This window comes from Dermochelys coriacea, chromosome 18, assembly GCF_009764565.3.
Source record: "Dermochelys coriacea isolate rDerCor1 chromosome 18, rDerCor1.pri.v4, whole genome shotgun sequence".
Taxonomy (NCBI): Eukaryota; Metazoa; Chordata; order Testudines; family Dermochelyidae; genus Dermochelys; species Dermochelys coriacea.
In genome coordinates, this window is record NC_050085.1 from 9160578 (window position 1) to 9174481 (window position 13904).

Consider the following 13904-nt stretch of genomic DNA (forward strand, 5'->3'; position numbering starts at 1 on the left):
TGCAGTTAGTTCTGAGTTCCTACAGTCAACTTCTGCCTCAGGTTTTCAGCTTCCTTCCACCCCAGATAATAGATTATAATTTTCCTTGAACTGACTGTCTCCTGGTTGAAGGGCTTTAATGGAAGCTCTCTCATCATTCCTATCTCCTAATGAAAAGCCGGGAGACAAACGGAAGAATGTTTTTAAAATACCCTAAATGCTAATGAAAACCAGTACAGCAAGACAGCCAAGCCAGGACTATTGCCAAGAGGAGCAGTATGTTTTCAGTAGCACAAAATCCAAGGGCAGACCTCAGCTTCACAGCTCAACCAGTTACCCAGAAGATGAGGCAGAAGTCAAGCTTCACTGGCCCACAGTTCCTCTCCTTTCTCCAAGAGGAGATATATATGCCTCTTTCTGTCCCTGTCAGATACCTCCATATCTTGATACGCTTTTGAATTTATGCTCAGGCAAGACAGAGGGCTATTACATCTATACACAAAATAAGAGCTATATCGATATTTTAAATCGGATTCCATACCAGTTATTATGAAATACGCTATCCCAGAAGTCTGAGACACACTCTATTGCAGAGTAGAGCCACCGGAGAAAGAACACCTGTAAAGATACAATAGGTCAATGACAAGGTTGCTGCTCTTCCCCCACCTGTGAAGAAACACATCAACTATGTCACTATCTCCTCTGCACCCCTTGTCCAAACCAGCTCAACTACCTCAGAGTACAGGGGCTGCCCCCTGAAGCTGATGAGTACACAGTGAAAGAGTCTTGCCTCTCCAATACTCAAAACTCTAGGCACAATTCCCATCACTGACCACAGTGGTGCAGTCTTAGAGTTAATTAGAACCAGCTAACATAGGTTCGTTATGTCTCTACAAAACTGAGAATACTTACAGGAGCAAGTTCATCATTCAAGTCTGGCAGGACAGTGTCTGAAGAGAGAAGACCAGGGTCTGTTCTTAACTGAGCCAGAAGATCCAAAAGCATGAAGTTATCCTCTTCGCTGCCCTTCCAGGCATTTTCCAAGATTTTATAGACCACTCTTCCTACATTATTGCGCCTTTCCAAGATGGCCACCTGGACAAATCAATACCACCACAAGCTTCAGGGAACAAGATACCAACTTGGAAGAAAGCCTTGATGTGTCAAATGAGAATTCAACACTAAGATCCAGAATAAAGACAGCTATTTCAGTTAATCTCTCACAACACCCATGTCAAAGACCAGGCACAACAGCGGGATTAGAACAAGTATTAAAATACACTGCATGTTCCATAATACCCAGTAGGAACAGAGATGAACAGCACATGTTCTCTAAATCCCAGCTCCTGTTCTTTGGAAGCACAACACTTATTTTGTACAGTGTTTTCCCTACACACTGCATTCCACATCACATTAGAGTTAACTAATTAGAGTTAGCAGAAGGACAGTAATTAAGAAGAATAGGCAAGGAGGTAAAAGAGGGATGTTTTCTCAGCAGAGATGTGAAATAAAACAGTGGATTTGGTGGTGAGGCATAGGAAGGTCATTCCAAATAGGAGGAGCTGCAGAGGACAAAGCTCTCACACGAAGACTGGAGTGACAGAGTGAAATGACAGAACAGAACAGTGCTAAATAAGCAGGAGTAGTTTGGGAAGGAGTAGAGAGCGACAAGGTCCATCCATGAGATTGGCAGGAGCAAGTTCATCGAGGGGTTTTACCTCAAAGAGGACAATTTTGAACTGGACAGTGAAATGAACAGAGCCAGTGGAATCATGAGAATGGAAGATGAGGAGGTTACACTTTGTACATGTCAGAAGGCAAGCAGTCATGTTCTGCACATGCTTGAGTCTAGAGAGCTGAGATTGGGACAGATCAAAAAGAAGAGAATTGCAATACACAAGACAATGAAGATCTGACCTGAGGCAGAGCACATCACCATGCAATACAAGAGGATTCGTCAGAAGTAGAAGGTCTGATCCTGCCCATAACATGCTCCCATAATATTTCAAAGAAGCAGCGTCAATGTTCTCTCCCCCCGAACATTTTTGAGTTTGGGGTGAAAAAGTGTAAAGTTCAGAGAAAGAGAGCCTGAATTACAGATTAGGCAGAAGGAAAATGTGACACTCACGGCAGATTTCCCCCAATATTTCTCATCATCCATCAGCAAGCCATGGGCAAAGTCTCGCTGACGGTCGTTGTAGATATGCACAAACCTCACGGTGTCTTTCGTGTTTGCCAGAGCAAAGGCCACAAATGCCTCATAGGTCCTAGCAAACTTGTCACCCTCGCCAGTAAGTAAAACCACACAGTACCTAGACAACACAATGAAATGGAGGATTCACAGCAGGCCTGGAGACACAAAGGAATAACAAATCCAACCTGCCAGCTAGAATGGACCCTGATGAGCCAGAGAGACACTTCATCGTGTCTATCTTCTCATACACTCTATTGCTCAATATTCCAATCTCAGTCCTTTCCATCTTCTATGTTCCTGTCCCCACAGAGTTACTGCAAGGTACTCTGTTCCATAATACAAGAACAAGGGATAGTGAACAGAACTGAAAAGTGGCATGTTTGAAACTGATAAAAGGAAGCACTTTCACACAACACACAATTAGCTTCTGGGACTCATTGCCATGGGACAGAGGCCAAGATCTTAGCAGGATTCAAAAACAGATTAGACATTTAGATGTGTAAGAAGAACATCCAAAGTTCTAATACTAAATAGAGAGACACCCCTCAACACTTCTGAAGGCATATAGACCTAACCTTGAATTATTAGGGGTTAGGAGGAAACTCCTCTGGGGGCAGGTTGTCCCATCACAGCCACTGAAGGGCTTCTTGGACATCCCTGTGAAGCATTTGGCACTGGCCATTGATGGTGACAGGATACTGGACTACATGAACCACTGCTCTGATCCTGTCTAGCAATTTCTATTCTTCCAATGAACCCCTTTATGGACCCCCCCCCCCCCGAGAGTTAAACGAGAGGTTGCCTATAAGCAGCCACCAGGAATAGGTGTGCATGAAGATAGGAGGATCTCCCATTGCAGCAAGCCTTACTTCCGCTGACGGTGAGACTTCTTCACAGGACACAGCTCACGAAACAGTTTTTGATTGGTGAGCCTGGTTGCCAGAAGGAACTTGTTCTGGGAAAGGAAGTCATCAATGAGCTGCTTTTTCATCTCTCGGGCCTAGAAAGGACAAAGCAAACAGAAAATCAGCTTTGTTCAGCTAAACCAGAAGGATATTCAGCTTTCAAGGAACAAGAATGCTCTAGTGTTAAAGGGTCACCATGATGAAGGTCAACAAGATGTTTTACACAATGGAAGAGATGTATGGGAGATTGAAAGCATGGCCACTCGTGACTGCCCCTGGAGAAGGGGAATTAAACAGCTGTTGGTGCTGGGGGGGAAAATCAGAGCATCCAGTAAAATTAAAATCCCAACTGTCAGAAAGCGCAACAGTGACCGAAGGCTTCTGACGACCCAGCTTTTACTGGGGTGTACCTGCACAAGAACAAAGGTTTGGGCATATCCCATATGCAACCTTTCACTATTAGAGGTTTCACAGAGAAAGTGAATTAAGTCTCATGGACTAGTCTCTCTAAGGAATTCCTCAGAACCAAGGATTCTAACGATTTCTGACAAAGCTGAATTAATTAAGAGCTGCCCACTCTCTGTACAGTCACTGCTCCACTGAAACCCAAAGACCTGCTCTCCTCCCACCAGCTTAGCTACAAAACTATGTTCCAGTGAAAACCACAACTATCACTCAGTTATCCTCCAAGTTAAGATCTTTGTTGAAACCTACAGAGCTCCCTCACTCCCTGACATTCATTCAAGACATCCTTCTGAAGCTCGAATTTCTGCTCCCATCCAACCCAGAGTTGGTTTGAAATGCTCCACTGACCAACTTCTGATGTAAGAAACAGGCCAGAAAAGCAGTTACTATATTTTTTACTTAAAACCCAGATAGACAGACAAAGACACAGACCATGAAGTGATACCTGAATAACATCGGCAGGCTTATCAATGTGTTCCTTGAAGATCATCATGGTGGGGGTGTAGACGTTGATGTTATATTGTCTGGACAACTCTTCAGTCCCTCTGAGTCCAACATACACGTATCCAAAGGACAAATAATCTCTGTACGCAAAAGCAGTGAGCTAGGGGAAACAGAGGTCCAGTGCATGTTTACATTGCAGATCACACTTTGATTCTTTCCCAATACAGCTTATGGTGATTATTTCCCCATAGCCTCTGCAGCACTGTTAAGTCTACAACACTCACCATTGTAACAGCCAAATGACACACAATGTCAGCCCATTCCCTTTACTAGGCTTGTTACACAGTTAGCTTCTTCCTCATGACAGAGGAAGGTTGGCGGGATCCATAGCTTTATTTTACAATCTAACATTCTATATCTTGCCAGATGTTTCTTTAGCAACTCATCGTCCTCAAACAAACTAGACCTGGTGCCCAAATGGCCCGGATCATTAACTATTTGTGGTGGGAAAGGAATGACGACTTCTCCCCTTGCCCCCAACCCCACCCACGCCCTTACTCCCACTAGAGATCTGTCTATGGCAAGAGAAGTAAGTTCTACTCATATTCAGATGTTTAAAATAGTTAGCAAAAGCAGGTCACCTGACTATGCAGTCTTCAAATAACACACATGAAATTGCTGGGTGTTTGGGGTGGATACTTAGAAGAACCATCCAGCCTGTGCCTACACCGAGATCCCATTCTCTACTAAGACAGGTGGATTTACAAAGCTATCCAAATGCCAGAGATAACACACAAACATTACCTTGTATAACAATGGCACTACTGGCATATGATCAAACAGAAGGACATGGGGTTTATTTTCTTTCTTCCAGTTTGACAGGAATCCGTCATAATTTTTATCTGTAATCTTAAATGTAAAACAGACAGTTAGTTTCAACCTCAATACATTCAGAAAACTGAAGTTCAATAAGGTTAAATGGCTGCATTAGAATTGGGTCCTAAAAAGATGCCAAAATGTCTTTTTTTTTTTTTTTTTTTGGTAAAGGACAATTGTGCCCATACATCTTTTCCTGCTAAGGCGATATGTGCAAAACCAGGATTTTTACACTAACAGTTCTCTCTGCTTTTGCTGATCTTTCCTGACTTGACCTCAAATTCTCAGTGGCATCATAATCATTTCCACAGCAACTAACTGGTGGTCATTACTGAGGATTATGACTTCAGATGGGGAATAAGCAAAAAGTGCAGAGTAGAAGTCAAACAATATGTTTATTTTAAAATGTCTCTAGTGATAAAAAACTGTCTTCCAAAAGGGCTTAGTGCGCTCAACTCCCATTTAAAGGCCTGATTCAAAGCCTGCTGAAGTCAACAGAATGATATTCACTTCAGTAGGCTTTATGTCAGGCCTAAAAAATCAGCGGGAGTTGAGAACACAGAAAATCTTGCAAGAGGTACTTATCAGTTTCAAGAAGTGGGTAAGGGGAGGAGAAGAGACATACAGTGATAGTCTCTAAGGTCATGTCCACATCGGAGCACCATTTTGGAACCTGGACCTGGTTATCCTCCAAGCAGAGTTCAAACACGAATCCTTAATATAGTTGTAACTATCTCTGGTGTAATCCCAAACAGTGTCAAATTGGCACCCGTGTGGTTACAAGCCCTAAAGTGAGCCACGTGTATGATCAAATGCTTACTATGAAGCACTGCAGTTAACACTGAAGGACATGAGTTATGGTAAGTGGGGTATCATCAGTGAGGGGGAGTGTCCTGCTCTCAGCTCTGGCACCTATCTCACCATGCACAGGGGACAATGGAGAAAAATTCCATCTTGTGCGTGAATGTAGTGTTTCCTTCAAAACTGCCTCCAGCATTCATAGCTAAAACGACTTCACTCATCCAAACCACCGTTCTCCCTTGATTAAGGCCATTGCAAATAACTTCAGAAACTTCTGACACCCCCAAGACAAAGGTCACATCAGAGACTGACTCCGTCAGATGATGCATCAGAGACAACAAAAAGATCCAAGTGTCTAGCACACACTACCACTTACCAGAATCCGAACACGCTGATCTCCCTGTCACGTACCTTCTCGATGAGGTTCCCTGGAAGAAGGCTCTCCACAAACTGCCACAGGTTCTCTCGAATGACCGCATTGTGGAAGAAGGATATTTTCCCATTAATGAGTCCCAGAATGGACGGTGTGCTGTGTGCTCCCAGGTGATGGGTGAGGCGTCTCTCATACCCAGCGTGGACGACTCCAATTCCCACTCCTGAAAAAGGAGGGCAATCCAAAAAGAGGGTCACTTTGACATGGTGGGTGAATGACACAAACTCCCCTAAAGGGAATCAGCACTAAGGTGGCTTCTGTTACCCAGTACACCAAGAGGATGAGTTATTTAGCTGGACTACATAGTGTTTCCCTTTTTCACATTTCATGGAGAGTTGGATTACTCTGCTCTCAGGAAGAAGTAACAATGGCACCATCTCCTTACTCTTCTGCCTAAAGGTTCTCTATTTGGCATGTTAAAACCCCAAGGAAAAATATCAAGTTAAATATACAGTGCAGCAACTTCTGGTCCCTGCACTCTTATTTTGGATTCTATGTTCTCTGTGACCGATCATCTCTGGTTATGTAGATGACCCATAAGGGGACAGGAATTTTCATCCTGAGCAAGAAACATTGTAAGTACTTAACTGGAATCCAAGTATATATGGTCAGTGTGTCCTGATTTTTATTTTGGATGCCAATATTTTCTCCCATCCTCCAGTGTCCTGCATGATAGTGGCCTTGACTCTGGTCAAGTATGGGCTGGCTCACAGCCTCCTCTGGACTCCAGATTGCATCTCAGTACCATTCCAGGTATATATCAAAGGGCAATGTAATGTTTGGTGCTATTTAGAGTGATGCAGGCACTAGGAATGGTTTAATCACACTGCAGCAGAAAAGGAGACAATCACTTAATTTAGAGATGGAAGAGACTCCCCAGACTGCATCCAGTCCATCCTCTGCCAGGGCAGGATTTCCTAATGCCTTGTTTCGTCAAGTTGCAGCTATCTCCAGGGATGGGGCTTTCATCAGCTCCCTTCAGAGACTGACCCAGCCCTACAGATTTAAAGTGTTTCCTCATGTTTTAAACCTAAATTTTTCCTGTCTCAGTTTCATTGATGAGGACTGGTATTGAAAAGAAAGAGATCAATGCCCCTCCACTTACACTGGAAAACAACAGAAATAAAGCTATTCACACCCCACTGATAAACCACAAAGGAACTCCGTGGCTGAATTCACATTCAAACACAACCCCCAAAAGTTGAAGTCAGTTGCCGTGGCCTAGGATGGAAAGCTTTGAGAAAGCCTCTTTCTGAAAACACGTTGCATCTTGAGTTTTTAAAATTTGCTTCTCTTACCCAGCACCTCTAGCTCCTGAACAACCTCCTTCCACACAGGCTCAATGTGGATACAGCTGAAGCACCAGTCCGAGGTTATTTTAATGAGGTAGGGCTTTTTGAAACTGTCTGGTACAATCTCGTTCACGTAGTGTGAAAAATGCAGCAAGTACTTCTCATCGGAGGAGTCTCGTCGCTCCGAGTTAAACGGGAAGTGGAAAAAGGATTCATCAAAGTAAAAGCTTTCGTGGAAGTGATGGAACTGGCGGTGCTGCTGCTGCTGCTGCTGAGGGTACCCCTGGTTCTCACCCACGTCTCCGTAACGATCAAAGTTTGATCTCTTTTCCTCATTGGAGAGGATCTGTCAATCACAGAGTTAAGAAGGGTTGAAAAGAAACAAAACCTGGCTCATGTTGAGAGGGAACTGGAAAGATGACAATTCCCCTTCTTAAAATGATTGAATAGCCATAAGGAGCAGACACACTGGGAAGAGGACATAGGTGCTGGAACTAGAGGTGCAGGGGGTGCTGCAGCCCCCCCTGACTTGAAGTGGTTTCCATTATATACAGGGTTTCCAGTTTAGTTTAATGGCTCTCAGCACCCCCACTATAAAAAAATGTTCCAGCACCCCTGGAAGAAGAATTTCTTTTGCTGAACGTCTACCCAGTTGAGCTCCAAGAAAGGGAACTGTCATGTCTTTTACACCTGCGTCTCTGTAGCCAAATCCATGTATGTGGCATGGAGCGAGACAGAGTTCACACAAAGAAACACAACATTTATTTGGAGAATTTTGTACAAACCTACGCACTAGCTAACTATTCTTTTTTAATATTAATTTCTGGCTTCCTAGTTCTGTGACACTCTGTCTTCCAAACTCTTTTTTCATTTCAGTTTCTCAGCTAAGAGGCTATAAAAGCGAGTCCTAAAACAAACAGGCCAGATGACTATTGTGGCTTTCTCGTAATGTCAAACATTTAACAGCCATGTTAATTTGAAGAGCTGAAGTGCTCAGGAAGACAAGCAGCACTTTAAGCAGAAACTGCCAATTGAGCAGGGAGATGAGAATTCAGTTTATTCCTGGGAGCTCAGCATGGATGTAAGAAGAGCATCAGCTGAGATGCCACATGCTGAGGTAGCTGATTCAGTGTGGCTTGGATGAGTGACCTGCAAATATTTATGCAAATAATATTTTAGAAATGACTAAAGCTCTCAAGCCATTAAACCCACTTACACCATCACTGGAATATGCATAACAAATATGAAGAGATGGCACCAGCCTGCTTTGCTGAACTCAGTGGATACCCCTTACTCTTTGCTTGATGCTTTTCAGCAAGCAAAAGGCAGAACTTTACATTTATTCTTCCACAACATTTCCAGCTGTGGAATGTTCACGGTTTATTGAGATTAATTCACATCTCCCCCAGTAACTGGGGAAGTGTTAAATGGACATACAACATCAGCAGTATCCAGGGGCTGGTTTTTGTCAATAAAACCCAGACACAGATTCCACCACCCTACTCTTCCATACACAGAGCTGAGAAATTGTTCCATGTAGATATAACTGGAAAATAGTAAAGGCTACTTGTAAAGGATGAACAGCATTTTCCAGGCTCTAACATACATCCTGAAAGCAGCACAAAGTTACCAAACAGTGTTGAATACCTCATAGGCCTTGCTAATTTGTATAAACTTATCTTCTGCTCCTGGGTCCTTGTTTTTATCAGGGTGCCTACAATGCAAAAAATAAAGAAAATGGATTTTGTCCTTTAGAAAGCATCAACAATTTATCACAGGGAGTCACAACAAGCCACAAGTGTTTTCAGCTTCAATTTAATATTCATACTAAGCGGGATACATAGACATTAATGCCATTTATTGGTATCCACTTCTTAATCCATCTGATGCAGATTTATGGCAAAAGTCTATTTCTCCTACCCAGGCTGAACCACATAAAGAACTTCAATAGGATTTGAGTGGTGTATGTAAAAGCTTTTGAATTTTATTTCATAAATAAATGGTCCAAGTGGAGCTAAAAAGTTGATTTATCACCAGGCAGTAAATTCCTTCACCAACTATCCTACCAATTTCGAAGATGCACGCTTTAGCCGCTGCTCTCTATATATTAGGCAGAGCAGCTACTTGGTACATCTGCAATTCTATTCTGCATGTTAATAGTTTTTCATTATAGCATTAGACCACAACCTTAATGCTAGGTTCTATGAGACCCCAGAAGCTATCAGATTCTATAGTTCAGATAATCATGTGTTTCCAGATGCTTTACATCAGCTCTTCTCTTCAGTGTATGAAACAGGTCTTAATGTGTGGTCATAATTTGGTTTAGCTTAATTCACTTCATCTTTTAGGAATCTTGAAAATTTGACTTAAAAAAAAAAAAAGCTCAATGACTAGAAGTTGGCCGTGATCAATTTTTTATATATATAATAATAGATTTACTCAGTTGAGTTACTGGATGTGAGGAGCACACGTAAATAGTTAGAGAAATTAACTAGTGAATGTGCTCCTGTTGCAATTCCTACAACAACCCTAAAGATATAGTACAGAAGTTAATAAAAGACATTTGTTTCTTAAATTTCTGCCCTTGTTGATTCTTCCAATATGGTATGTTTTGTAATGTACAAGATGGAGGGGAGAAAAAGTTTCATATTAGATCCCCCAGAGTTTGATATCCAGAGTACTGGATGAACTGGAAGTTAGTACCATCAGAAAATATTACGGCACGTGCAGTGTGTACAAATAGCTAAAATTTAGGGCAAGATCCTGCAGTTCTTATTGTCAACCTGTGAATAAAAACGAGGAGTCTGGTAGCACCTTAAAGACTAACAGATTTATTTGGGCACAAGCTTTCGTGGGTAAAAAACCCACTTCTTTATTTACCGATGAAAGCTTATGCCCAAAGAAATCGGTTAGTCTTTAAGGTGCCACCAGACTCCTCGTAGTTTTTGTGGATACAGACTAACACGGCTATCCCTCTGATACTTAGTACCTGTGAATAGTCCCACTGAAGTAGACAGGTCATTTGTGTGAGTAAGTGATGTGGGATCAAGACTCTCATCACATATACAGAACATAATGTATAACCAGCCTTTTACTTAGAATACACATGCAAACAAGATAGCTAAACATTATAGGTCCAATTCTACAAACCTCTTCTTGAGTAGTACTTACTCACAAAAGAAGAGCCACTGAATTCAATGGGACTACTCATGAAAATAAGTACTTCTCACTTTCAGGCTGCATAATTGGGCCCTTTATTAGGAAACAGTTTTCCTTCTCTTTTTTTTTTTTAAAAAATATAAAAGATTTCTCCCTGACCAGCAGATACATTTACTTGAGAACAGTGGGCCAGCTCCTCAGCTGAAATAAATCAGTGTAGTTCTATTGTGGATTTAAGTTGATTTACACCAGCTGAGGTGCTGGCTCGCTATTCAGAATATGGTTTTATTCAACATGGTAAGAGCAAGTATACTGTTGATATGGGGAAAATGGTTATTGTACAATTTTGAATGTCTTTGTTTTTATTTTGTAGATGATGGTTTCTCTCACAAATATTTGGTGCATTGGTGAAAATAGCTGACTCAACCTTGCAGAAACCATTTAATATGCAACATATTTTAATCCACCTACCATTCCCGGGCGAGCTTCTTATAAGCCTTTTTAATGTCAGCCTGGCTGGATGTCCTGCTAACCCCAAGGATTCTGTATGGGTCAAAATCCACTGCAGACAAAATTTGCAGGACCAAGACCAGAACCAGGACCACAACCAACGAGATGCTTAACTTTTTCAGTTCCATCTCTCTTCCTTTAGGCAACCTGGACAGGAGAGTTTCCATATGCATAAGACAGAAGTACAAAACTAGGGATTGGTGCAAAATGCAGGAACCCCTATATTTAGACCTGGACTACTGGCAAAAGAACTGAAAAACCAAAGGCCCCATCTCCTTCAAACAACCAGGACCAGCATTCATATCTTGTACTACTAAAAAGGTAAGATTTGGTAGAGAGTCTGTTCCAGCCCTTGCATTTCATGAAATATCACATCGTTCTAATTATCATTTTGCTTCACCTGCAGTTCAACATTTTAGTAGCTTCTATCTTGAGAATTCTAGAGCAAGAGACCTCACCCACTAGCAGTTCGCTACCAGTTTTCACATATTAAAAAAGCAATAAACTTTAGCTGTTTCTGCCATTCCATCATCTATTCATTTATCAGGACTAGCAGATACTTAAGGGACCAGTACAATTTTCAAAATGCTAGTACTAGACTAGCAATCAGAAACCAAAGAACTCCGATGGCTGACAGTTACATGAGACCATGTTAGCTGAAGGGACAATGCCACCTTGAACTCTAGTCAGTTTCAAAAAAGAGAGCTAGAATATTTTCAGGTACTACATCTGCCCCTCAGCCCCCACTGTTGCGTTTTTAAAACTGTATTTTCCCGTTTTCCAAAAATTATTTCTCTCTCCTGTTCACGTATAAGATCCACAGAATCTCCTCCTTCAACTAAATGCACACTGACAACAGGTTGACTACTTAAAATGCTGCCAACCACACAATTCAATAAAATGAAAGAATACAAAAAAGCATTTGTAATAATCTGACAGTTATCTTGAGCATTATTTGCCATAGTTAAATGAAACCATTTCTTACAGGCAGGGTGAGATTTCTAAACAGATAATATAAATAACATCTGTGAATGCATTTATTTACAACAGATTATTAATAGTGGAGGAGATTTTTTTGTAATTCAGGTTTTCCACTATTTACGCTCCTTGCTTATATTCTGCATAGTTCACCTCTTGGGCAATGGAAATCAATTCAGTCAGTTTTGCCATCAGGTTCTTAGAGCTGCAATCTTTGGTCTCCAGACACTCTCTAGCAGGGGGGCGTCTATTTGTTTAAAGAGAAATCCTAGCACTGGGCATTTAAAAGTTTTTAAAAACAAAAACAAAAAAAAAAATCACAAGAAATATTTCTCAGGTTTTATAAAAGCGTATTGTTATGACCTGTCAGCCTGGAGGTAGATGCGATCGGACCGAGCAGCCCTTTCAGCCACAGCTGCTGACAACTCGGGCTACCCCGGGCAGGGGGGAGAGAAAGGAGCCAAGGGACCCGGAAGAGGGCACCCCAGCCGTCTCTGCACCCCCGGGCATTGGGGGAGGGGAGCGCCCCGTGCTTCCCAACGCTGCTCCCCAGCAGGGCCCCCCCCCCCGCTGCCCGCCTCCCCACAGCTGCCCCCCCTTTGCCCCAGGTCGCCTCCCACCAGGCAGCTCTGGGCTCAGCCCCCCGCCGGGCGCCCCGACCCTCGCCCCCGCTGCCCCTGGCCAGGCCCCGGGCGGCGCTCGGAGCGCGAGCCCCGGACCGGGCGGGACGGCCCGCGGGCAGGGTCAGCCCTGGATCCCATGGCGAAGCCCCTTAAAGGGCCAGCGGCCCACCCCGGGCCGGGACCCCATGGTGGGGTGGGGTGGGGTGGGGGGCGATACCCACCCTGCGCTCCGGGCGCCCGCTCCCCGCTTCCGGCTTCGCGGCCCTGCCTCTCGCCATCACCATAGAGACGGCGCACGGCTCACTTCCGCTTTCTGCTCCATCCGGTCATAGAGCCGCGCGGGGCTCCGAGGGCTCGCGAGGACCGTTCTGCGGAGCATGACGGGATACAAGCGAAGAAGGCGGGGGTGGGGGATACCCGGTAACCAACCCCCTTTCGTGTCGAGGCAGGAGTCTCGTGACGTGACGTCACGGTGACGTCCTGGCCCAGGTCACAGCACCGTGACCTCGGGCGTGACGTCGTGTCATGATGTCAGCCCGTGTCACCGTGGCGCTGCATCACGATGTGATATGGCCTCATGTCAGCCTATGTCACCGTGGTGTTGCGTCACCACGCGACGTCATGTCTTGATGTCAGCCCACGTCACCGTGGAGCCGCATCGCCATGTGATAGCATGTCATTGCAGGGGGGCTGGAACAATTTTTATCATGGGGGGGGTGCTGAGAGCCATTGAACTAAACTAGAAACCCTGTATATAATGGAAACCACTTCAAGCCAGCGGGTGCAAGAGAGCGCACCCCCCCCCCCGTAAACCTAGTTCCAGCACCTATGTGTCCTGGTGTCAGCCCACGTCACCGTGGTGCTGCTGTGTCATGACATGACATTGCGTCATGGTGTCAGCCCACGTCACCGTGGTGCTGCGTCACCCTGTGGCTTCTTGGCCTCACAATGTTTTTTTCTCTCCCTCTCCCCTGCTCCTCTGTTGGCATGGTAACTGAATTAGCATGATTGACCACTAGACTTATAAAATGCCAACCCTATTCAAAATAGCCTAAATTTCTTAGCTTCCACACAAATATATAGAGCTATTAGTGCAACCTCAAAGACCACACACTGGGGTCCAAATTCTGCCTATTCTCCAGATTGTACCAGTGTAAAGCCAGTATAACGCCACAGGTTTCAGCAGAGTTACTCCAAATTCTCACCAACGTGCGCGTAAAGTTTCCTTCTGTGCATGGAACTGAT

The 13904-nt window shown here is 43.8% G+C and overlaps 1 protein-coding gene across 3 annotated transcripts in view; it reads right to left on the reverse strand.

Annotated features, from left to right (window-relative positions):
• Positions 1-13151, reverse strand: part of DNAJC16 (DnaJ heat shock protein family (Hsp40) member C16) — a 19642-nt gene extending 6491 nt beyond the window's left edge. Inside the window, exons 1-11 of one of the 3 annotated variants that reach the window (XM_038376762.2) lie at positions 12881-13151; positions 11020-11205; positions 9037-9103; positions 7396-7735; positions 6076-6260; positions 4792-4896; positions 3989-4147; positions 3043-3173; positions 2108-2291; positions 892-1074; positions 521-597 (exon numbers count right to left, since the gene is read on the reverse strand). In XM_038376762.2, coding sequence (XP_038232690.1) covers positions 521-597; positions 892-1074; positions 2108-2291; positions 3043-3173; positions 3989-4147; positions 4792-4896; positions 6076-6260; positions 7396-7735; positions 9037-9103; positions 11020-11186 — 1598 coding nt within the window. In that variant the 5' untranslated portion in view covers positions 11187-11205; positions 12881-13151. Of the gene's footprint in view, positions 1-520; positions 598-891; positions 1075-2107; positions 2292-3042; positions 3174-3988; positions 4148-4791; positions 4897-6075; positions 6261-7395; positions 7736-9036; positions 9104-11019; positions 11206-12001; positions 12145-12880 lie in introns of those variants that run through there. The other 2 variants (XM_038376759.2, XM_043500017.1) reach the window with 2 other exon arrangements.
• Between the last annotated feature and the right edge of the window lie 753 nt (positions 13152-13904).